Here is a 26,956-nt window from a genome sequence, read left to right on the forward strand (position 1 = left end):
GTGCTCACACCTAGTTTTACATGTCATTATCATCATCAAGAGTCAAAACTTAGTTTGCCCAAATTTATTACTAATTCTAGGATTAGATTTAGTACATCATGCAATAAATATTTCCAGATATGATCATTCCCTTTTGTGTTCTTCATGGGAAGGAGTCACAAAAAAGTATGTAGACTCTTTGGAAGAAATACAGTGTGGTCAGAAAGGATGACAACTCATATACATTCTGTTGCTGTGAAGGAGAAGAAAATCATAGACTCATTTAGGTTGGAAAAGACTCTTAGGATTTAGAGTCCAACTGTTAACTACCAAGTCCACCAAAATAATCAATAAAACATCATCTCTTAGACATTTTATTAAGTATCAACATGAAAATTGGGAAGACTAATCCTCAGACACCTAACTTAACTTAGCGCCTGCTTCGGCACTTTTTAGAATGAGGTGCTTCAGCCAATGTTTTTCTCAACACTGCCCTCATACTCACAGCTGTCGCTCCAGAAAAGCCAACCTCAAAGCTACATCATCTAGCCTCGGTACCAGTGGTGAAATTAAGAACTCAAAATACGGACTATAACGTTTTTCTATGCACAAAAAGAAAACTTCCGGTCAATCACTAGACATTAACACAACTGACAAGTTACATTATTTAGGCTACAGAGACCAGTAGTTACAAGTTGCTTGTGAAATTCACAGTTGCCCATCTGATTTTAATTGTGTTTCCTTTGCACATGTGAGGACTGGGGTCCTGTGGCAAAGTATCACACAACTGTAATCAAGGGCTGGGATATAAAATATTCCTAGAACAGAGCTGAATTAAGATTGCACAAGAAACCAAAAATAATTTTCCCCTAGTTCTCAAGCTACAGGCTCTTAATTTTTTTTTTTTTTTTTTGTATTACAGATGTTAAACAAAGCACTAATATTTGAGAGGGGAAAAAAGTTCCATTAGATCCAATTGTTTACTATGTATCAGCAAAAGCTTTGGAAACCTGAACTTTCACCACTGCAATAAAGATCACCTGCGTGACAATGCTGCTTGCAGTCCCTAGCAATGGGGTGGAGAGGCAGACCAGCAGCCACACATGGCCAGCTGCACCCCCTGACAAGGGCCTTCTCTCTCTCATCTTCCTCAGATGCAGGAACTACAAAAGCTTCTTGTTTTTAAAATTTTGCCCACGCTGTTCTTACACTAGAAGAACTATAAAATAGTATAAAAACATTTATTTATGCAAAGGAGAAATGCCACAGTGGCCTGGCTCTGCTTCCTCATTTACAGGAGAAACTGCCTCTAGTCACAGCTGCACCTATGTTATCATGTGTGCACATGTACTGGTATAGTGTGAGATGCTCCTTTGCATGAGGAAAGATTTACAAATAGAACACCTGTAGATACCATGGCTCAGGCAGCCTCAAGTTAAGAAAAGAATCAATTCTATTTCCCATGCAATCCCTGTATAAAATTCAGGCTATATTACACTACACACACATCTCCCGCACAGTGAATGTCAGGCAATGAAAACAAGTCTGCTGGAGACTGACAACCAGGCACAGGTATACCTAGAGCAGTTTTCTATATATAGAAAAAACGTATTAACAACTACCACTCCAAACTTGTTATGACATTTGTTCAGCATTCAGCTATTCTCATTGACATACAATGGTCACCGAGTTACTCAAATGTAACTATCATAGATTTTGTACTTCAGTTCATGAGCCACAGCCGTCTCTCTCTAGCCCTACACAACAGAAACAGACCATCCTCTGGATACAAATCTTTGTTTTTTATAATTGTATCCAGCACCTGTGTCCTCTTCCCCAAACACTGCACGGAAAACTACTAAGAAAACAGTTCATATAAGTGACAGAAAAATTAGCTTCCTCTCAGCAGTGTTTTACAAAACAAACATATTCAAAAGAAATACTGCAGAAGATAGACCACACAACCAGTACAGAAAGTCTACACCAGTCAGACTGTCTTTTCCAGAATTTATAGCAGTGGTTTTGGTGTCTTGTTCACACAAGCCCACTGGAGAAGAATAAAGTAGATATTACTGAACTGTAGTTTGAACTCTTCTCCACTCTTTAGCAAGTCATTCCGTAACATGATCTATCTGCTGAAAAGCTGCTTGACTTTCTAAGCCTTGGTGTGACTGCAGACAGGAAGATACAAGTAGGGAAGGAAAGAAGAAGGCGGAGCACTGTGGTCACATAGAAGCAGAAGGAACAGTGTTTTGTTTGTGTGTTTTTAAAAACAAAGTCAAGCTTTAATTGTATTTCATACAGAAAAAAATTACTGAGCCAAAAACCCCTAGGAGACAGATGACTCATATCCCAGTCAAAGTCTACCCTTCCCAGGTACCTCTCTGAAATACCATTTCGCTCTGGGAACAGAGGGAAAAAAACAAAACAAAACAAAAAATCCACCAAAATCCCAGCAGTGGCAACTGCAGTCAAAATCAGGCAAGAAGCTCCAAGCCCACCAGTGCAGCACTTGACCCCAGTGCTCTTGGGGAAATCCAAACTGTGCTCGGACACCACTGCAGGCAGCTCTGTCCTCCTAGCACAGCTCAGCAGCACCATCCAAGCCTCCCAAACACAGCACCAGGAACACCTGTGCTAGCACCTTGGGTGGTTCTGCAGCTAATGCTAAAGGAACTTACTAAAAGGTCCTCACCTCACCCCTTTCAAGGTTTCCCTACACCTGGGCCCGGTATACGCCCATTTTATCCATTTGGAGTCACTGAGCAAATATGACCTGATTTCTCTTTCCCAGCAGAAATTGCAGTCTTACTTTCTATTTTTTGGACTAGGAGACAAGAGCTGAAGAAGTCTAATTCACAAGACATGCCCAGTGTTCCCAAGCACAGTCAGGTTGAACTCCGTGACAAATACCCTGCAGGGAACAAAATCAGAGACGGCAGGGAAGAAGAGGTGGAATATGTGCAACTCACAGCACATTTATTCTCTTGCAGAAAGTGGGGAAAAGAGCATACTAGCTATTTATCATAATTTATACATACTGCCCCAATAGCTCTGAACTGTTAATGGAAGCCACGCAGCTACACTAAAACTTTGGTAACAAATCTGCACAATTGCCTGGTTTGTGGCTGGGGTTTTTTTGTAGTTTTTGTGGTTGGGTTTTTTTTGTTTTGTTTTTTTTACCTGTCCATTATCCAAACACCTACCCCATGACAAAGCATCTTACTATGGATACATGTGCCTCAGGATTTTCTTTAGCTGTGATTAATACAGGGGCACCACCCTACTTATATACTCAGTTCAAGATTTATTGATTTTTTTTTTTTTGCAAACCATTAAATAAAAAGCTTTGTGAAGCTGTGACATTAAGGATGGGTTTATTGCAACACTGGAGAGCAAAGAAATGCACTGTCATGGATTTCTTTTCTGCACAGTATTAGAGAGACCTGAGCTGAGACTCAGTTACTACAGCATATCCTGGAGCCATTTAAATCTCTTATAACTACTTAATCAGCATTAAGTCTTGCCACAATACATATGCCCTATTACTTAACATGTTGCTTGCTAACTATCTGTTCAAACATTTGAGCCAATCCAGAGTCAAACCCAAAGCACATCCTCCAAACCCTTTCTTTGTCACAGGGAGGCTTAACACCTGTGCACATATGGCAACACGCCACTTACTCTCTTCAAGTTCCTTGTACAAGGATCCAGCCCTGCTCTAGTGATGCTCTCCTCCTGCAAGCTTACAACCCAGGCAAGGCTTACAGCCTCGCCCCGGCCCACAGGCTTTAGCTGCCCACCCAAATGGTCTTTGCCCGGTAATCCACTGGGCACTAAACACTGGTGTCTGGCACTGGTGCAAGCCCACACAGGCAGCAGCAGCGGTGTGATGTCTTCACAGAAACAAACAGGTCAGTGGTGTAGTAGAAGCTGGGAACATTGGAATGAGCCCTGTGATCAACAGCCGAAGGCACTGATAAGTCTGTGAGATCAGAGGTCAACTTTTTAAATCAATCCAAAATAACCCATTTTAAAACTGGAATAAGTCAGTTACTGTTAATGATCTTGCTTCCAAACAGTCATCTCATTACCTATAAAACTGAGCCATCTTAGAGCTCCAGGAGCACAAGAGGGGACTCTGTTTGCCCTGTGCATTCCCAGGCACCTCTCTTCTCCAGAAACCTGGCTTGTCCTCCTGCAGCACCAGGGTGCTGGGTGGGCCCCGGCTCTGCACCTCAGCTCCAACTGAGCTCTGCAACTCAACTCCAACTCCGTGGGAGTCGGCATGGAAAACGCTGACCCAAACTAACAACAGTGTTATGAATGGCACTGTGTAACATTATTACCGACTCCTCCTTCCTGCACTGAATTGCTTGCTAAGAGCAGTTAAACTTCAGCTGCTTTCCAAATCTCAAATCTAAATGCTTGGCAGCTTTCCATGTCCTTCACTGCCACAAAGAAAACATTTAACCCTTCCAAGGCCGGCCAATAAACTTTTAGGTAGCTGTCATCTTTTACCTCCAGAAGGTCTGGTGGAGCTAGCTCTAAGAAGGGTCACTGGGACCCCAAGTGTCCCCAAGCAACCACCCACAGAGATGGATGATGCTCAACAGCCGCTCCGCTCACCACTGCACCCAGCAAACCTGTCTGCCTGCAGCCTCAACTAGCAGGTTTTGAAGGCTTTTCTGTGTGCTGTGCTTGTATTTTCAGATGTTAATGAAACAAGTTCGAGGTTGTTTCAACAAACCTCCCTCAAGCTGAAAGGAGAAAGAAAAAAAAGATCTCAGTAACTGAGACAACATCCCTCTGCATTCAGTGCCTTGACTGTCATTCTCCCAGGTTTCGAAGGGCACAGGGATGTCGTTCACTGGGGGATAGCTAAGCTTGGATATACCTTGGGAGTATGTGGACTCAAGATCCAACTGCAGTAATTCTACCTATAGATGCAAACTAGCAAGGGACTGGAAAGATGAAGCATGCTTTCAGGAAAACAAAATGAACAGTAAACCAAATAGACCTACATAAGAGTCATAAAGAGCCTTTGCTGCCTCTTTTGCGGTTTTGTCTACAGCCCACACTTACGGGAATAAGTAGTACCAAAGATGTATTTAAATTAGTAGCTCTAAGTCACATTTAATTAAAAGAAAAGTATATTGTGCCATCAGTTTTTTATATTTCAGCTTGAGACTCCTTATTAAAAGCTAATAATCAAAATCAGTCATCCCCTATATCTGCAATCTTTAACAGAAAACAGCAATAAAACCTACAAGTGAGATATTGCTCTGCCTGGAGAAGCTGTGGTGGTCTAAGGAGTTACAGAACAAGAGATCACAAAGTAAACTTTGAAACAGTAATCTGCTGAAATTGATATCAGATCCTTAAAAACTCTCAGGGTTTCACTTCCCAAGTGAAGCATATGATCTAGACTGTTCTAATATACCAGGTGTCTTAGAAGAGTCAAACACTGCAATAATTTGGTAGCAAACTCAGGAACAGACAAAATTTCCCTTTCTAGAAATTGGCCTCCATCTCTGGTTTCAGGAAGACACTCCTCCTCTAAAAAGCAACCATGCTGCTGGAATGTGACTCACAATATATCCACAACAGACCTCATCAGAATAGGGACTTTTTTGGTGAGATGCCAATTTGCTGTCTGCTGGACCTCAATGTTGTGATTCTCCCAGTGAGTTGACCGAACCCTAGCCCTGAGGGGGTGCCAAAGGGGCCGCTGGGCAGCGGGGGAGCCTGCTGCACCCACACGCCCCACGCCCCAGCCCCTGCCCAGCTGGGAAAGTCTTGCAGAGCAGTTGCTGCTGATGCTCCCAGGTACAGAACAGCCTTGGGACAGAAGCAGCGACCCTGGTGGGGAAGCAGCAGGGAATCCCTTCTAATGCCATCAGACCCTTCCTTGTCATCATGGCAGTCAACGTCCTGAACAGTCTCGCTTGTCCCTAACCAAGCTAAAACAACTCTAACGTTTCAGTATTTCCATAAACCACTTTTTCTAGCACACTGATAGGTTCTAGATGCTTTTCTCCTTGGTCAAGCTTTTCTTTGTTGTTACTTCTGGGTTTTGATTTTAACATCCTTCTGTTAATCTGTGATAATTATTGACCAAAGAACTCCCACTTGAATGATATTAGAGAAGTACTCTATGCTGTGTGCTGTGCTTTGTGCCTGCAGTCCAAAACTGCAGTTTTACTCTGCTGTGATGTCCCTTTGCAAATCCATGTTAAGTTCCATTCAGAAATGTCCACAAACCACCTATTTTCAATAACCATAAGTACAAGTTTCTCTTGTTAATTAAAGCTTGCCCTCCTCTGTTACAAGGTCTGTTGGAGGCTCATTTATTTTCTTACTCATAGTTCTTACTCTAATATTAAAGGCATATTTTAAAGTTTCCATTAACTGTTTCCAGCAGTGACAGTCTTTCTTAGGCAGATTTAACACTAGCATACTGCAGCAGCAGGCCAGAAGCAAGTTTATGGGACTTCAGCACTAGATACCACATATCTGTCAGACGTAAAAGAATTTACAATTAAAATAATATTGACAAAAAGTCAAAGTTAGTACAGCTATCAAAGATTAGAGGTCTCCTACTGACTTAATTTGGCCATAACTAATTTATATGTAAAGCATGAGATGAAAGCTTTGGCTAAGTTTATACTCCCAGCATCAGTGGCCTATTTTCACAAGGTGCCACACTTCCTGGACGTGGAAAGTGCTTAGTTGACAGTACCCAATCCTACCGAGATACAATCATCTCAAAACCACTGGCTTAGAGCTCCATCACTACTTCAAACAATTTTAATGAACTAAATCCCAAAGGAGTTATCTATCTAAATTAATGATACCACTTTATAAATAGCAGAGGCATATGAAAGATTTTGCTTACATTTAGATTATGGAAGCGGTACTTCTCTATAGAAAATACTAACACAAGATCACAGAATCGTCTAGGTGGGAAAAGACCTTGAAGATCATCCAGTCCAACCATTAACCTAACAATGATCGTTCCTAACTACACCAGATCCCTCAGCGCTATGTCGACCCGACTCTTGAACACCTCCAGGGATGAGGACTCCCCCCCTGCCCTGGGCAGCCCATTCCAACGCCCAACAACCCCTTCTGCAAAGAAATCCTTCCTAAGAGCCAGTCTGACCCTGCCCTGGCGCAGCTTGAGGCCATTCCCTCTTGGCCTGGCGCTTGTTCCTTGGCTCAAGAGACTCATCCCCCCTCTCTGCACCCTCCTTTCAGGTAGTTGCAGAGGGCCATGAGGTCTCCCCTCAGCCTCCTCTTCTCCAGACTAAACCCCCCCCAGTTCCCTCAGCTGCTCCTCATAAGACCTGTGCTCCAGACCCTGCACCAGCTCCGTTGCCCTTCTCTGGACACGCTCAAGTCATTCAATGGCCTTTTTGGAGTGAGGGGCCCAAAACTGAACAGAGTAATCGAGGGGTGGCCTCACCAGTGCCGAGCACAGGGGAAAGATCCCTTCCCTGTCCCTGCTGGCCGTGCTATTGCTGATGCAAGCTATGGAATAAAGGAAAATGCTGTAGTATTAAACAATATCATATGGAAGCCTTACAGAGGCTGGATTTAAATTTTTTTTTAAAAAAATAAAGAGATTTTTCCTTTAAAGGCATAGCATTCCTTCTGGAGTACAGCAGAGGTGAAGATGCCTGGCAGCTCGGAAGGACGGCAGGTACACGGTACAAGCCATGAAGTGACGCCCAGCCCTTTCAACTCCACGGAGTGTCTGCCAGGTCCACCCATGCATTTGGAAGCAGCAACCTTCCCTCTGCTGCCTGGGGCAGTCAGAAACACTCAAGCACTCATGAGCTGTTAGAAACCACACAACCGATCAATGCAGTAAGCTCTATACTGTGATTCTGGATTAAAACCATCTTCTTGACTCTTATTCCTGAGTATGATCTGCTAATGGCATAGTCCTACCAGTCTTCTCTCACACAAACAGCCAACTTCAGCCAGGGTCTTCATCTGTTGGGCTGCAGAAGAGCTCCTAACACCAGCATAGTCAGGCTCTAGCACGATTCATGCTGCCAAACCAGGATCACTCAGCATTCCCGATAGAAAGTTGTTGTTTTCTATTCCAGCAGCAACATTTTCAAGTAACGTTTCACACACAACACACCAACCTGCACACGGACTGCACAAATTGCAAGTGTCTCTAGGGCAACATTTTTTTAATGAAGCTGCTGTGTATAACTTGCATTAAACCAGAGGCAGAACCTCTGGTGAGAGAAAAGGATCAAGTGAAGAGGGATAGAAAGCAAGGATAGAGTACAAGGAGGTCAGTACAGGCATAACCCTAGCTGCTGCCATATCACAGCCTGCATTCCCGTTTTCCAACGGACTGTAGGTTACAAGAGAAAGACCCAAGCAACTCAGACTTTCTTTCAGCATTCTTGTTTACCACTTAGCAGGACAGACTTTAATAACCTTCTGATGACTTAATACAATTACTTCATATATTTTATGATTAAATTATGAAATCTCTTTCTTTTTTCACAGTTGTACTTCAGACAGTGTGTTACATCTAGCTTGTATTCTACAGAAATAAACAGATGTGGGGACACAGCAATTGGATCTTTGTCAAACAATGACTAAATGCTATTTCCAGAAATTTCCTTTGTCAACTGTTATCTTACAGCTACAAACACTTTGAAAGGCCAGACACACCATAGCAGCCTCTTCTTTGCAGGACACGCTTTGGAGGGAGCAGCCAAGTCCTGTGTGCAGAACAGGGTACACTGTAGATGTGTACCAGTAATTAGCAGGACACTGTTTTGTCCGCTTGCACTCAAAGTGCACCCTCTGTGCCTGTTAAAAGACCTATACTTCCTTAAAGCAAGGAGGGGAAAAAAAAAAAAAAAAAAAATATCAATCTTTGGCCATATAAGAGTAACACACCTCCCTCCTGCTATAAAAAAAGGATTATTTTTCGAACAGCTATTTTGATAGAGAACTCACACTAAAGTTATACTGTATAAAAATCTACACATAGGCAAAACTGGCAGCAGCAAAACAAGAGAGTCCCTTTGTCATGAAAAAAGCTATGGTCATTGACCCCATGTTAGTTTTTCCTTTCACAAGAGCTTCTGTCCAAGTTCCTCTGAACTCGAATGCCTGAGACATTGTGAAGATCAAACAGCTTGGTTAGAATAACCACAGAACATACACTGCCATCATTAAGACACAGAAGGACAAGTTTCCATTTTAGATTCTGCATTTTAGGACAAAATACCATGCAGTAGAAGTGGTGGCATCCAATTCTTGGAAGCAGTTGTCAGTACCTGTGCTGACACAACCATTTATATTGCTACTTAGTCATAAGCTGTCCCAATAAATATCACTTCTAGAGCTGCTGACTATTTTCACATTGGCCACACAACTGTGACACCATGAACTTCCTTATAAATTCTCAAAAAGGAAATCCAAACCAGTTATTTATCTTGTTGAAACCAGTCATCTTTTCAATCTCCTGGAGAAGAACTCCGAGAAGAACAACAAAGGATACCTCCTCCCTGGCTTCCAAACCTAAGCTATTTGCAGAAGCAGCTTGGATTTCATTGCACGTGATTACCTAATACCGGGTTATTCTGTTCAGTATTTCCTCTTCAGTCCTGACTATATCACGAACAGCTCGGACCAGTGCCAGTCTGACACACAGAGGCCACCCTGGGTTTCTCTCATCTGCTCAACTTTTAGAGCAGCAGACACCTCCCTCTGGGCAATCAAATGCTAAAAAGTAGTAGGGGTTAGGGAGTTAGCTACACTCACTAATGAAATAAAGGGAGAGAATACTAAGCAATGTCAATTAAAAAAATCTGGACGGCCTCCTTCATCTGCAGATGATCCAGTGGACATTTATGGGGAGCTGGGGAGGGAGATTCAATACATTACCACCCCAAACTTACTTCACCTAAAAAAAAAGTATAAAGAGTAGTATCAGTAAAAGTACATCAAAACTAAACTTGAAAACCAAAACAACACAGGGTAAAAAAAAAAAAAAGAAAAAGAATGGATTTTGATACAGTCACAAGGGTGGCAACAGCACAGCAATGTTATTTCTGATAGTACAGGAACATCCCCTAGCTGGCTCTTTGTGCTGCTGCCCAAGCGATGTTGTGTCACAAGCTACGTTCATAAAACCTACCGTATGTGACTTGAAAATAAATCTCAGGGTGCAGTTTTGAGTCAGTCTATCAGCACAGAACTACTAGGTGAAACAAAGGAATTTTTTTCCCGAGTGTATTACAGTACTGCTTTGAGGCATACTGTGGTACACACTCTTTCCTATTTTCGAAAAAATGTCAGTCTGCCCCAAAGAAATCTCGCTTAGATAGATTGCCAAGGATCACCTACTTCAATGAAAGCAGTGCCAAGCACAGGCGAAACAAAGCCATCTCCCTGCTTCCACACCCTAAAAACCACCCTACCAACAGAACGGGAGCTTCACTCAGCGGGGTGCACACCCCCCCCCCCCCCCCCCCCAAACCTCTTCAGTTAACAGCTTGCAAAGTAATTTTGAGCCACCGTTTCACTGATTAGAGCGTTTCCAGAGTGATTTTACATCTGTTAAGACTACAGCTGCATACAAGAGACTTTCTCCCTCCACTGCTCATGCTAGTCAGAAACCCTCGGCAGGGTAAAGGTAATGGAGTTCGCCAGGAGCCGTGCCTAAAGAGAAAGACTCATCCTGCTAGTGCTGCAGCGCTGATAAGCACCCAGCAATTTAATTGTCACAGAACAATGAAAAGATCCCCAAGCAAGCATGATACCAGGTTAATTCCCAAAAACAGAGTATCATGGAATCTTAACCGCTATATTGAAGCTTTGAGAATCATATTTGGAGTTTTATAATGTCAGAAAACCAAGAATTTATTTTAATATTTCTTTAAAATCTGAAAATAGTGTTCAAATGGTGACTTTCGACGTCCCCATTTTCAGTGTTAATTTGTTTCTGGACACTGAGTTTCTAGGCAGCAGCCATTACAGAAAGAAAAACACTGTTGTTAACATCTTTCCTCTGAATATATCAGTGCACAACAATAGAGAAATCACGAGCAGATGCCTCCTTGAATACGTGCAAAGCACATCAACTGAATTTCCACGACAATTCATCTTCTTTGGAACGGATTTTTATTATGTTTCAAATGGATACGAATGACATGCAGTACTTCCTTTTTGTACTCAGCTCTCATCCTTCTCAACAAAGAAAAAAAAAAAAAAAAGGAAGCTGTCAGTATAAAAATCAACTTCAATGAAAATAAAAAGGTGGGAAGAAAACAGCTGCCATCTGCAGCCATCTGCAATGTGCTGAGCCAGCACCCAGCAGCACGTCGCTATCATACTGTTATCATCACCTTTTAACTTCCTTGCACTGGACAAGACAGTTTTGGGGTTGGTTTGGTGTTTGGGTTTTTTTGGGGTTTTTTTTGTTTTTTTTTTTGTTTTTGTTTTTTTTTTTTTTTAATAAAACAAAACTATTCACACTGTGACCCTTCTAATTCTTTGAACACATTAGAGGACAAGAAATCCAGTCCTGCCCACTAAATGTGATGGGCTCAGTGCCCTCACAAAACAGGCTCCTCGCTGCTTTGCTTTTAGAAATGGAGCTTTACCAATCCATGAACAGTCAACTTTTGCATTTGGAGCACGTTTAGCAGCTGATTTCCAGCCACACTGCTCACTTCAGACATAACTCTTTCAGTGTATTTTAGCATTATTTAAATATACTTCTGTATGCAGAGTTCAAAAAAATAGCAACAAATCAAGGAATATCTTCTACACACTGCTGTGGGGTATTATTTAAGCATTACACCTGGGCCCAGAAGGGACCTAAAAATCCACAGGTAATCAGCTCTGCGAGAGCCTTTGTGCTCAGAGGCTTTTCCATTAGAAGTTAAGGGTTGCCAGGGGATCCCTGAACAAAGAGAAATGGGGGAGAACCCCATCTTTATCCCCAGAGCATTACACCAAAAGCCGTGTTACACTGCTGCCTTATTCCCAAATTCAGTGCTGATAAACACATCAATTTCTACGAGCTTTCAAGGCGAAAAAGACAATGTGCAAATGTACCTACCTCCTGCAGCCCTTCCTGTACAACACACGGGAATGGCAGAAGTGATGTGCGATACCAACCCTGCAGCCATTCCTGCAGACTGGACAATCACACCATGACCGAGCAGAGCGACCCTCAGAAGGTCACACTTTGCAACTCATCAGGCTGAGAGCAGGGAAAATGCTGTGCTTTTTACCTTGTTTTTAAAAAAAAAAATAAAAACAAAATATCCTTTTCTCCATGACTCACCAGTCTGCAATCTGCTTTTATAAAAGTTTATGCAAAGTGCTCAGCGCTCTTACACAATTCTGCTTGCTTGTTAGGTTTTTTGGTCCAGCAACTTGACTGTATAACTGGTCCACCTGCCTTCGTGTACACCTCTCCCACGCTGGCTACCTCTGGATTGCACTGGTAGTTCTACCAGCACCCAGGCAGCTTCATTTGGTATACAATGCTGGAGCATAAAGCCACCCACAAAGCCCTGCTTTCTAGCAAAGCTCACAATATTCTGTAATTAAGAGACGTTTTTGGTTTAGCTCGTTCAACAAAAGGAGCTCTCTCCTCGCTCTTTGTCAACATTCAACCCCAACCCTCCATTTTCTTCTCATCTCTCTCTAGATCAACAACCCTCCTCCTGTTTCTTTGGTGACCATGATTAGTTTCTCTCTCAACTCGTTCTGCCTCCCATGGAGTCTCCAACTCTCTGTACCCCCTAGATGCAAAGTTTCTAGAAAAGCCTTTATTCACACCTTTTTTCAGTGCAACCAAAACTCTTACACTGCCAAAACTTCAAGCTCCGTTGTTCCAAAGCAACCAATTCTACTATCAACTTTCAGAGCTTTTCAGCCTCCTGCACTCCATTTAATCCAAATATTACCACTAAAGGCATCTTCCTTCCCCTTGCTCCAAGTCATATTCTCCATGAAAAATGTGCCTTTTCTCTGCTTTCTATTAAAATGACACCATTTTAATGCCATTCATATCTCTGACATCTTTTTCCATTCTTCACACTTCTGCTTCCAAAAGCTGCAAATCCTCCTCTGCTACTGTCCTTTCTGATTGGAAAGAACTCCTCTAGACATGAAGTAATTTTTAATTTCTTTCTTCTCCAAGATTCTTGTCATGAAAGGCAATAAATCTTTCAGCACTTCCCCTTCTCTAAGCTGTTCACCTATACAGGCATTACAGATTAGACACTATTCAGAATGGGAAAGGCAGTTTACCCTACACCACGCAAGTGTGTACGGAAGATAAACGTTCTACAAGCACATTTTTGCTATATGATTAACATTAACTCAAGTTTCTTTGACTTTTGCAATATATCCAGAAATATTACAGCACCAATATTGAGAATTTCATATGATTTAATTGCACCAAAAATGTTTCCCCTCTTCCTCCATTATTTAAAAAGGGAAGAAAGAGCAAGCCCTCTTGATTTGATGCAGAAATACAGTTCAGGCTACATGAACTGTAGGACTTCAAATCTAGAATACACTGTAATTAACTACTTGAACACATTTTTTGGCCACTTACCAGTAGCGCACAGTCTGTAATTTAGAGCACAATAAAATGTTGTTTCCACTTATTCTCTGTTATAATAAAACTTACGCCTTCTTTAAGCATGGCTCCTGATAGAGCTTTTAGGGAATGAGAACACGGAGGCTTTCCTTCCTTGGCTGCAGGGGAGATCTGTTGTGCATTTTCCTGTATGGGTTACCAGTGTGTTCAAGATGGAGAAGCAGAAACCAACACAAAGGACTATTCAGCACCTTAGCTATAAATCCTAGTGGGAAAGAGAAGTGTGATCATAACTTTAGGAATAGTCTTCTTTCACTGACAATATCAAGGAAACCTGGAGAACTTCAACGATCAGATCACTGTGTATTTATAGAAGAATTGTCAGCCACGATGGCTCTGAGCAGACAGGGTCACATCTAACAAACAACTTAATGGCCTGCCATGGTGAAAACACTGGCTCCAAAAAATAAACACTTGCTAGCAATTAAAACAGTCAAATATTGTGAACAGACTCTGTCCTGGGCTTCCCAGCAATGTCTCTTCCACCTCTGTTCACCTATTTTAACTTCAAGGCCCACAAAGCTGATACAAGCACCTGCAGTATTGCTGTGTTGAAGGACATGGAGAGATCACTGCAAGCAATTCCATTACTGCACTATGTGTAAGACAGTCATGGTTGAAGTGGCCTGATCTAATACAGTGCATCTCATGTTTTCAGTGATGGAAGATCAGCTTCCACTTGAAACTGTTCTAATCAGAGTGCTGGCTATTGTCTGTCTGTCCTTCAGTGAAGCATTTGGCTCCCCACAACAAGAGACCAAGTTCTAGGTCTTCACTGCAGAATAAAGATGTCAGGGCTGGTTGGTTAGTTTTTTAGGTTTACTCTGAGAGTATGGATGAGCTTCATAAGCTATAAACTTAGTTAAAGAAATTATTTACAGGATTTGACTAGAGCACGAGGGTTGTTAGAGTCACTCAAGACTCTGGAAAAATAAACTTGGGACCAATTCCTCTAACATGAGGCAAGAGAATAGGATGGATAAAGCTGACAGATCTTTATAGAGGTCTACGTGCTGAGTGTCCCTTTTCTCTAGGGTTAAAAAGAAATAAAGAAACCCCAGGATAAACAATTGTGTATCTGTGTTCAACACAGATCTTAAAATCCCAGCATTATCAAGAGAAAAAAAAGAGGGAGAGAGTCCCCTGTCCATAGCAGGGCCAGGTACACATGGTATTCATTATCCTTCAGATTGACACACGCTTTCTTGATAAAGCCTATTAGACAATAATGCAGAACAAGAAAGTTTCTTCAGAACAGACCTCAGAAAAACAGCTTTCATTTTATAGCCTTGGAGGAATAAAATTACTCATATGTTGCTGGTAAGTTGTGGGGTTTTTAAAACATGCTATTTAGTACATATTATATCATACCATGTCATGTCAGCTATTTCTCTTAATGAATAAAAGCACACCCAATATATTTCCTTTTTTAGTTTACATAATCACAACACCTTTTTATTTCCTGGGAAAGAATCGCTCATTCATTTGTCAGCCTCTCTATACTGGGCACAGCTACCTCATGACTTCACAGTCAAATGACCCTATGAAATCTGTTTTGGTACCACTAAAACACAGGAGAGATGAAAAAAAAGATTAAAAAGGAATAGCGATTAGCAATTACTCAGGAGCAATTATTCCTTTCAGTGACTCTTCCAGGACACAGGAGCTGCTGAGCTAGCTAATGACAGCAGTAAAACTCATAATTGGTAACCACCCTGCCAGCCTGTCTCAACAGGCCAAAGTTAGATAATTCAACAGAAAGCATCAGAACCACTCACGTCTGCTACAGCAGTGCCAGGTGTACCAAATGTCACTTTTCTCCTTCCAAAACCAACTAATTACTTCTGTGCAAGTGTCCTGAGAACATACAAAAGGAATGATGACATCTTAAACATGCAGTCTTGAATGCTCTTCCAACCAATGCGAGTCAACATCTGGTTTCAACCCACCACCACCACTACTGCCAGCTCAAGAGGAGCTGCTACCTGATGCACTTGGCCATCCTCCTTGTGCCACTACTAAAGACTGAACAGATTTTTTCAAAAAAGCCCCAGCAACAGCAAAACTCTGTATCCTATCAGATAGCTACAAAACAGCAGATAAAAACTTTTGCAGCCAGCCCTGACAAGCAAGACTCCCTTAAAAATAAAGCAGAGATTCATCCTCAGTTGATTTCCTGAGGTTTTTGGGTTTTTTTGCTTTTAAACTTCCTTTTAGTTTTGACAGGAGCAGCCCTCTGCCTGGCTAGAGGATATACAGCCAAGCATTTTTGACATCCCTCCTCTTATTTGGATCAAATCCAGAACCGCTGCAATGCAAGTAAAGTTTCCTGTTCCCCCAGACATCTTGCAAGTCAGTTCTCTCGATAGGCAGTAGTAACACAGGACTTCCAAAATACACGCTATAAAGACTACATCTGCCTATAAACATTCTCTACAACAGGATGAAGAGCCACAATAGTTTTTCTTTCATCAGCAGTCAGAAAAAAATGAAGGAAGGAATTTCTACTATGTCTCTGTGGTATAAAACAGTAGATCATATTCCACCTTCATCCCCAACATTTTCAGACTACAGCAGCATTCTTCACAGCACAGAGTCTCCTTGGACTAATATCAACGTTTACCATGAGACAGGCTAAAGCCAAGCATGGCAACAGAGACTGGGGAAAACCACACTGCTCATTTTGCTCACTAGCTTACAACCATCACAACACGTTCTCCTTGATTTCTCTCACACAATGCTTTAAAATTAAATTTGCTATTAGACCTATAAATCATCACAGGATGTGCATATCCTCCTGTTTCCATTTACCTGGACAGCAATGGTGAAATAGCAACTATTTGAACTTCTGCCACTTTCTGACACACCATATGAGAGAAAAGCCAGTCCCTCAAGATGGTCATGTTGACTCAGCTTTTTTATGGGCCAGGAGAAGACTGATAGCTCTGTTCACACACCTTGCCTCACTATTCCCTACCAATATTCAAACCAAAATGCAATACATAAATAGGCATCATCAGAGGAAAAGAGTCCCAAACCACACATGGTCAATTGGCCCAGATGATTTCATTTTAACACTAAAGCTTTCATGCCATTTCTTGTTCTCCTCCTCACCTCTTCACCCCACAATTCACCAGCAACAGAAGAAACAGCTAGGCTAAAAAAAGGGCAAGGAAAGAAGAATGTACTCAGTGAGATGACACAAAGTAACAGGCAGAGAAACCCCTAACTTCAAGGTTCCAGTTATTTATCATATTAGGTTTTGATTTTTATTTTTTTTGACAGAGTTCAGTTTCCATTCAAAGTTTAAAATTAGTCACATCCAGTTAATCATCATCAGCCTTTATTTCTAGTCAAGTAACAAAATGCATCTTCCCATGTTCAGCAGAAGATAGCTTAAAAAAAAAAAGTCTTTTTAAAAAAAAAAAAATACGATCTTCACAAGAAACCTGACATCATCCACTTACCTTCTTCCCGCACTCTTCAGGTCTCACTGGGGTCCATCTCACACAAGCATGTTTGTGTAAAAGGGTGCATGGATGAGGTGGAAGGACAAAGCACAAGAGAAAAACCACCCAAAAACCTTGCAAACTGACAGCTCATCCGAGGGCTGTATAAAGCAAAATGCAGCTCCAGACAAAAGTGGCTGAAACATGGCAGTATCCAGAAGGAAAACATCACCTTCAGCTGCAGCGATACAGAGAGCTGGATTGAAATCTGGAGCTGAGCACACTTTTGAGTGGGTCTGGAATCCTTATGGACACAATGCCGCTGCTAGGGTGGGGAGCTTTTAAGGTGTTCTTAAAAGTTAGGAAATAAAGACAAGAGTTGTGTGCGTGCTTGCAAGGACTGGTTCCTTACCTAAGCACACATGGCTTGATTCCAGCTCTGTTATCCCACAGCCAGGGCCATAAAATTAAAGGAGAACTTGACTGGCCTGCTTGACCTGTGACAGTTTGCCCCACAAATCTCCTTCTCTCTCATACCTCAAAGTGAGGTACTATTGAACGCCTACATCTCCACAGAAGTAACCTACATTTCCTCATTAATTTTGTCACCAAATATTATACACATATTTGTTACTATGTCCTAAAGAAATTAAATGAGACTCTTCTGATTTTCAGCTGTGGTCACACAGAGTATGCTGAGATTAAGAAGTGGGCTCTTAGATAACCTTCCCTCCTGGCAGGGGAGGCCAGTCAATTATCTCAGAGCTAGAAGAGACTAGTACCCAACACTTCAAAGGAAGGTGCAAGAAAGCTCATGAGTGATAATTGCTGATTGTCTACCAAATCCATCTGTGGTTTACTGTCTCTAACTTTTACCCAGTCTAAATTTAAACAAAGGTTTGAGCTCTCAAAACAATCCTTTCTGCATCAGTACCACAGAGACTCCTGCTGAGCTACACATTTTGTAAGTAATTAAAATTTTAAACTCAATTTCTCAGCAATTATTTCCCCTCAGAAACAGGCAGTTTCAATACTAAAACAATAAAAAGTCAACAGTACTTTGAGGTAGTAAGTTATGCAACCTATGAAATAGTAAAAGTCATCACTTTCATGAGAGAAAACACAAGACTATAAACTTTAGTATTATTTCTTTTGTGCAATTCAGTGTTTTGTTATGCTCCCACATCCTTAGAAGTTCGGGTGGGAAAAGTTATAAAAGGAGAAACTATGCCCCAAATACTTCACAGCAAGAAAATCTGAATTGGGAGTGAGGCAGAAAAAGTCCACCCAAAGCATCTCTGTGCTTGGACTAGACAGATTCCTCTGGTTTTTAAGGCAGCAGTTCTTGGACTGAGGGAACTGATGTGCAGTACCCATAGCACCAGCTGGCCCGAACACGCAGCCACGTGTCTGTCAAACCACCTGCGACACAACACAGTGGTTACTGCAGAGCTAGTAGGTATTTGAACAAGTCACAGTGAATTTGTATTGGGTCAGAACCATTGCGGGCACAACAGGCTGGTTCAGCAGATGGAACCAGAAAGCTGGATTTACTGATCTACTGAATTACAGCTTCAGCTGGATGTAACACTGGGGTCTCAGAGAGACAACCCATCTTAGCAGCTGCCGGTATTAGCAGATACCAATCAGCTCCAGAATATTCCTTATTTTGATACACAGCACAAGAAAACACAACCACAATACAAGCTGTGGTGTGCACTGCACACCTTCACTCACCTCTTTCAGTTCCTGTGCAACAGAATTAAGGCGCTCATTTTCAGACTGAGTGTTGGCAAGGACATTTCTGAGCTGCTTCAGTTCTGTCTGCAACTCCATCACCTTTTTCATGTAGTACTCTTCCTTGGTAGCCGATTCCTGAATCAAGGTCTCCTCTCTGCTCTCTCCATCTGCTGCTACCTTCTTGTGGTTGGTATGGGCCTGCCCAAAGGCCTAGGACAGTCAGAAAACAAATCTTTTATTAGTAAATCCAGAATTCTGTGTAAGTAAGTAACTGCCATTTTAAATCGTTGAAAATATTTACCCTCAGATTTCTTTGATGCAAGACAACGTAACCCATTCCTACAGCCCCCCTCCTCTGGGATCAGACCTTTAAACGCTATTAAGTGGCCAACACAGGGCTCTTAAAAGTAACACACTTGTGTTTTGTGTTGCATAGGATACTTATGCAGAGCCTCATAGAGCCTTATGGGAGGGAACAACAATGTATTTATTGACTTGAGTCTGCTGTTAAAACAAGACTTGGGTTTTCAACAAGACTACTGCAAGATGACTGGACACCTCCGCAGGTGCATATTACACAGAATCACAGAATCATCTAGGTTGGAAAGGACCTTGAAGATCATCTAGTCCAATCATTAACCTAACACTGCCAGTTCCCATCTACACCATATCTCTCAGCGCTATGTCGACCCTTCTCAGCACTATGTCGACCCTAAATATATTCTCTCTAGTTGGGTCAGACTCACTTCTGCAAAAACTGCATCACTGAAAACAGATTTAGTATGAGCAGCCCGTTCCATTTCTTAGCTGGGAGGACACTTATCCTTCCTGATGCAGCTATGACAAAGAAACATATCGCCACCCTCAGCTGCTCATTGCTGGAAATTACTCCCCCCTCAAACCTGCTAACCCACTGCAGCCATAAGCAAGTGAGGTTAGCAGGGCTACTCCATAACCAGGTTAAGTTAACGTGGGTTATTCTGGCTGAAGTAGGTCAGTGGATGCTCACCCCACCAGCTCTGCTGCCTGCTCTCGGAGACAGCACCTCTAGCAGCACGCCAGCAAACGGACTTTGAGGCAGGTCAGGGATCTAACCTCTTCAGCATAGCACGTCTCTGTTTAGACCTGACACTCTCATTTTTTTACCTCCTCCCACTTATTTTGGGGGTTTTCATTTTGCTTGAAACTACCAGGTAACACTCCCAGCAGCAACGTTCTCCAACACATGAACAAGCAGGCCATAGAGACACCCCAGCTATTGCATTTAAGAAACCTGTCAGTGGCTTTCACTAATAGATGTTATAAAGCAAAGAGGTTAACATTTTAAGTAGGTATATATTTGTAACACACTGCCTGACAGACGGACCAAAGTCAATGAGATTAACAAATGCTATCTTTTAACTGCTGTATGTGCATGCACCACAACCCAATCCAAGATGTATTTGGAGCTTTCAGGTGCCACAGCATCTTTTGGGATGCCAGTGTCCATACAGCAGGTTTTCATAGCCAACGTTAACATCAGGCACTAAGCCAGGTCAAGGACAGATCAGCATCTCATAAAACTCCTTGCCTAGTCATGCATTACATTTTCAATTAATCATCTTTTGCTAGCTCTTCAGAAATATAATGTCAGCACAGAAAAAAAAGATCTGCTTTGAAGAGAAACAGATTTCAGTAATTTATTACTTCTGTATATTAAACCAGATGTATTAATAGTACAGTAATTGATGAATATACCAGGGCTGAAACAGATGATTGAACATGCTAGCTCTGCCTACAGTTAAAGACACCCACATATTTCTCCTATCAGACTAAACTCTATTTCAGATAAGCAAGTCATAGATACTGGAGACTAATATCCATTGAAGAAATTCTATCCAGATTCACTGAATGACCCAAGGGAAATTAAAAAGCATCACATTTCAGACAGAAAGTAAAGCACCATCTGTGCAAGTCCTTGTCAAATGAGTTTCAACAAAGCAGCTTAAAAGCCTAATACCCAAGATCTCCATAAATGTTAAAGGGATAACAAAAAACATGCAAGCTTCTCAAATACACTGTCTTTTTTCCATAAAGAATTAAGATCCACCTTTTATAGACCTGCATTTATTACAAATCTCTGGCGCAGAGAAAGGGACTCTGGGCATCCATTTGCCCAGTGAAATGGCACCATTTTCTTGGTAGCAGGGTGACAATGCAGAGCACATTGAAGCTCAGGATACTCAAAGCCACATCTGATCAGCCAGACAGCAGAGTCCAAACATGATTCAGTCAAGGAACTCAGTAATACCACTAAGGGAGAAATTATGGAGAATAATGACTAATTTCCTCTTAAAACTTTCGATGCAGATGATAGGCCTTGGGTTTCTTTAACAACTAAAAAGAAAATGTCATCATTTTGCAGAAGCCACCATTGACACAGTTTATCTGAACATGGAAGTTGGAACACTAGATGAGACTAGGCTTTTTTTTTTTTTTTAAAAAATCCAATATCCTGTCTTCTACAGAGGCTAATGCCAGATGCTTCAGAGAAAGGTGCAAAAAACCCCATAATCTCCCCAGAGTTGGGGATCACCTTAAACTTTGAAGCAGAATGCTTAATGTAAATTTGGAAGAGCTATTAACATTTAGCTACCCACGTAAAATAACCCCTTATTTTTCACAGGTTTATGCAATTTTGGCCTCAAAATCCTACAGCAATAAATTCTGTATTTTAAATCATACTCTTACATGACATTTTGTCAGTTTACAAGTTTCCCACGTTTTCATAAAAGAGAATGTATTTTTGTTCAGACTTGAAAGTGTGCTGAAAGTGTCCATGATCTCCTGTCAATCATTCATTCTTTTTAAAGACTTCCATCACACCTCTCTATTCCCTGGTGAAGGTGAGGTGAAGTTCCGTAAATTATCACCACTTTTATGTTTGGGAGTTTTTTTCCAAGCCCTAAGACAGTCAGACTCCCTTTTTAGAAACTGCTCTTTATTATACCTTATATGAAATGGCAAAACTAACCCAACCAAATGGGAACTGCAGATGTCAGCTCACACAGACCAACTGCGGAAACAAGCTCATGGATCACCACCCCTACCAAAGGATGCTGCTGATTCATTGTGGGCTCCAGATAGTTCTGCACATCAAGGCTGCCGTTTGCTCTCAACCAGCAAGCTTGTGAAATTTCAGCAGAAATCCTACCACTAGACTTGACAGTATTACTGTGGGGTCAGGAAGCTGGGTACGGAACCGTGAGTAAATGGACCCTGACACTACACAGAACACAAGAAACCTTAACAGACATGGTCATCAGGACAGGCAGCCTGGAACAATTCCATCTGGGTGGATTTATAAGGGAACACTTAAAATCCACCTCCATTCTAACCAAGCTTCATTATCTCTCTTGTACATACTTAGAAACCACCTCATACATTCATGTTATAAGTCATTTTCATAATTGTAACAGCCTGTGTGGAACAGGAAATTTAACTTTGACAAAATTGTGCAAAATTACAAGGCAATGCAATTACCTTCCATGGCTATAGCCCAGGCCTGTTTTAAATCAAGCTATTAAAAGGAAAACTGACTTTTTACTGATATGCATGAAAACCATAAACCTTCAATATACCCAGCATCTACCCATTCACTTTTGCTTTAACATTATATAAAACACAGGAATTGACATCAAAGTTACTCTGCTCTTCTTCCTCTGCCAAAACATCTATTTCTATCTACCAGTACCAAAGGTACCAAAATAGGGAAGAAAATGGTTCACAGTTTATCAGAATGATACTCTTTGGAGTATAGTCTCTTCACAAATAAATGAGTTTCTGACAACTCATTTGCACACACCGTCCTGGATGCAAGGGCTGCAAAGCATCATGTTTTGCTCAACAGCTGCCTCAAGGAATTACAATAGACTAATATTAAGGGACTATCAAAGTTCCCTTCTTTCAGATTTCCCAAGGTCAGGTCAAAAGCAAAATCAAAGAGTTCATAAACTGAAATGCTATCTTGCTATTTGCTCAGCTTGATGCCCTCATTGATACACCGGAAAACACTTTACACTGCTGGACAAAGGTACAATTAGCTTCCATCTATCTCTTCAGAAAGCTGCATGAGACAGAGATCGAAAGCCCTCCTTTGGTTTTAACACTATTTGACACTAATCAAAACCAACCTCCACCCCAAACACACACAACCTCAAATTCTGTGTAGTCATTTATCTCTGGACCAAGTGGACATGAAAAACTCCCCAGGCAGGGTGCTCCAGTTACGTGGTGTGAGGGCAGTGCACCCCACAAGGCAGCAAGGAGCACACACCGAGCCCAGAGAAATGCACCAAATCATTCAGATGCTGATTATTGGTTATTGCCAATTACTGCTGCCAAAGCTGCTGGGAAGCTGCAGATCAGCTGAAACCCTGCCAAGTTTTCTCTCGTCAAGCTGCCATCCCCTACCAGCCATACCACTACTTGTGGGCCTTCAGCCCTCCTCCCCCAAATACACTAGGAAATGTTGCCCAAAGGCTAATTATGGCACCCTGGAAACCAATAGAAAAATTTACCATAATGAGCTGATGAAGGTTTACCAAAATAAGGATAATCAACCAAAATGTTATTAAATCAACTTTCACGTTTGCAGCATTACTTCCATCATCATACTCAAACACGTGTTATCATATTCTTAAATAGCTGAAAAAAATATAATTGCTAAAAATCAAGATTTCTACAAATTTAATCTTCAGTCAATGATGTCTTAAATCTCAAGAATTCAAAACTCTCCATGGTAATTACGAATGGGAAAAGGAATTTGGACAGTAAACAGATGAGGCAGACTCATCCAATAACTGAGACGTTACATAAAATGGTCAAAAAACAGCTCACTTCAAATGAAGTCATGGATCAAACTGCATTTAAATCAGGTTTAAAGTACCAATTTCCAAAAGACAGACTCAGTAAAAGGTGAAGTTTCCTCTAGGCTTGATGATTACACAGATTCATCTGTGTATTTTGCAGGAGGAATCTGATCTCAATCATCTTACAGATGAGCAGATAGCCTTTGCATGAAACCCATCACGCTGAAACAGACTTTCATATAAAACTCCAAGCTTTGAGAAGAAAGTATTCCTGGTTCCTTTAAGATTAGCGTACTTGTTAAGGTATCAAGTACTTCTTAACAAGATTATTAAGATTTTAAACCTAACCTTTTTCAAAAAGTTCCTTCATGTGCAGATGTTCATTGATCCCATGATATGTGAAGAATCTCTGAAACACACTTCTTGGAGTTTCAAATGCTATGCTTCTCTCAGAATAGCTGCTGCGATACGGGAGATGAAAAAATGATCTCAGTCATGCTCAAAATCAAGACTGTAGGCCTTGTGGAAATTCAGAACAGTGCTGCTTTGTTTGCGTCTTTCTTTGATCTGTCACTCCAGACCTCTACTCAGACAGAAGCAGGTCCTAAAAAAATCCTAAAAATCATTACATTCACCCGAAGTATGGTGGTTAGTTATGCTTTCCAATTTTCTGGGAGTTCCTGAACGAGACCGCTGAAAACAAGATATTAACAAGACTACCTGGTGTTTGTCATAGAACAAAATACTAGGATGCCACTACCAAAAAAAGTGATGCTGGGGAGAGCTCTTTCTGAGCTAGAGCAAAACCAGTACAATCTCAAATCCTCTACTGACTTCTGCAAAGAGCTGGTGTCCCTTAAGGCTTGCTGAGATGTGACACTAGTCCACATGCTGCAAAGGGACTTCTACAGGTTCGGGTGTAAGCCAAAACGTTTACAGTAACACTGGAGGCTGCCTTGTGCAGACGCTCCAGTCTGTACCTGTCTTCTTACCTAGTGTGCAAGTCAAGGCACACACTGACCTGAGCAAGAATGGAAAGAAAAAGTCTCAGAGCTGCTTAAATCAGGTGCACCAGTAAGGAAAGAGTCACAAACACTCCGCCGAGATGTTACAGAGGAACAAACAGCAGAAATAAATCTCCCTCTTACTGGGTCAAAATGATGGGGAGGTTCCTGTGGCATGAAAGAACACACCCAAGAAAACAGAAAACAACAAAAATATTTCAGCAAATGAGTTCTGTAAGAGGTTTACAAAATGTCATCTAAAACTGAACTAAAATGTTCTCCATTTAAAGAAGGGGGGGAGCAGTGAAAGAAAACTGCTTATACATGATTTGAAGGATTAAGAAAAAGGAAGGAAAACCTTGAAGAGGCTTAGGGCTCCACAATACAAATCAACTTCTGGACAGTATGTGTCATCCTAGGAACATGCAAAATTATTTTATTCCTTCAGATTAAAAAAAAATAGTACTTCGGCCTGTAACAAACATGAAAAGCTTTTTTTTTCCCCCCCTCCACAAAAATGTTTTGCTGGTGTAATTCTTCAGCCTAAACAGAAGTAAAAATGATCTTTTGTTCTTTTCAAAGAAAAACCTCCCATTTTGCTTTTTTGCCCCTTTAGTCAGCTTATCTCGCATTGATTGGTTGCTATGATAAAATCAGTTGAGAATTAACAAAAGAAAAACCCAACATATTCTACAACATTTATCAGAAACCAAGGTCAGATTTTCAAAGAGATGCAGGTACTTGCTTAACCAGTTTATACATAGCCTGGAGCCAAGTACTGGGCACTGATTATCATTCCGAGACAACCCCACTGAGCTTGCTAATGCCTCTTCATGCACAGTATAATAAAGGACCATTTCGTCCTTTTTGAAACAAGCTGTCTGCTTGTTCTGCTGAAATACACAGCTTATTCTCTGAAAAAAATAAAATCTCACATACTGATTGCTAACCCCAGTCGGTCATGAGTTACTGAATAGCCATCTCATCAGCAGCAGGGAACTATTAGTGATTTTAATGTTTACTCTGCAATTGCTTAAGAGTTGCATTTATATATATTCATGCAGTAAAAGCATTGTAAATTTGAATACATCCTTCTTAGTCTACAAAAGTCCTAACAAGGGCGCATAAGAAACCCCACATAGAACAGTAAATTGCTTTTAACACTTTTAAATGAATGCTAGCCAAGGATATTTTCAACCTCTAAGTGGCTTTAACACTGTGCTCAAGTTGCATCACCTGACTGAAAAACAGCTCCTAGGAGGGAGCTGGGGACGCCCCATGCATCACCCCATCATCAGGGCAGGTTAAGGCTGGAGCTGGCAAGGCGAAGCTCACTATTTTAACGCACCCTCCTTCTGTGCAACATTCAGGGAGGTTATCACATCTCTCTTCCTCAGCACGTCAAGAATGTCAAACCTTTCTTCAATAAACATAAGTTTTGGGTGTTTCTAAAATTTTCCTCTCTGTCTGCAGGTAGAGAGAAGGACAGATGCCTTGGTGACCAGGGACAGTAGCACATCTTCCAGTAAATGACACGCTGCCAAATTTTCATACTGTGCATTAGTTCTGTTTCCTTAAATGAAAACAATTCAAGGGCAAAAAAAAGGGGGGGATAAGGTAAAAGTAAATCATCAAGTTTTTCCCTGTGCACAGCTCCTGCTTGCTTGCAGTCCTTGGAGCACATAGATTTCTGAGCTGGTGAAAACAGACGTTGAGCAGCGTCTAAACGACGGGGTTTTTCTCTTGGTCTTGGGGTTTTTTGCATTACAGCATTTACAAAATCCTTAGGTGCTCTACAATCACACACATGTGGTACTATATAGAGCACATGTTCTCTGCTGAGAAGCAGGATGCTCCTGTCAACCAAGCTGTACACATCCACCAAGGGACATCAAGGGGAAAAAAAGACTAAAATGTAGTGTGGTTTTGTTCCTGATGCTTCACAGATCTAAAAATTAAGCTGCTGTTTCTAATCAAGGACAAAGTAAGCTTGAAAAATACCAACATGGAAAATATCAAGTAACGGTTGAATCAAGAAGAACATCAGAAAGACCAAAGTGGCAACATTCGAGCTTAAAGTCATTAGCAGGTGGGCAGAGACAGAATTCACAGAATCACGGAATCGCCTAGGTTGGAAAAGACCTTGAAGATCATCCAGTCCAACCATTAATCTAACATTGACAGTTCCCAACTACACCATATCCCTAAGCACTACGTGGACTCTAATTCAAGTCAGCTGAGAGGTCTGAGTCCTGGGCTCTGGAGACA

At 41.4% G+C, this 26,956-nt stretch overlaps 1 protein-coding gene across 5 annotated transcripts in view; it reads right to left on the minus strand.

The window, feature by feature from the left end:
- The window catches only part of BICD2 (BICD cargo adaptor 2), a 96,545-nt gene that overhangs the window by 27,216 nt on the left and 42,373 nt on the right, over positions 1 to 26,956 (minus strand). For all 5 annotated transcript variants that reach the window (XM_074879862.1, XM_074879861.1, XM_074879860.1 and 2 more), the window contains exon 2: positions 18,832 to 19,044. In XM_074879862.1, coding sequence (XP_074735963.1) covers positions 18,832 to 19,044 — 213 coding nt within the window. The remainder of the gene's footprint in view (positions 1 to 18,831; positions 19,045 to 26,956) is intronic.

The sequence above is a fragment of the Strix uralensis genome, chromosome 10 (assembly GCF_047716275.1).
Source record: "Strix uralensis isolate ZFMK-TIS-50842 chromosome 10, bStrUra1, whole genome shotgun sequence".
In the NCBI taxonomy this organism is placed as follows: Eukaryota; Metazoa; Chordata; class Aves; order Strigiformes; family Strigidae; genus Strix; species Strix uralensis.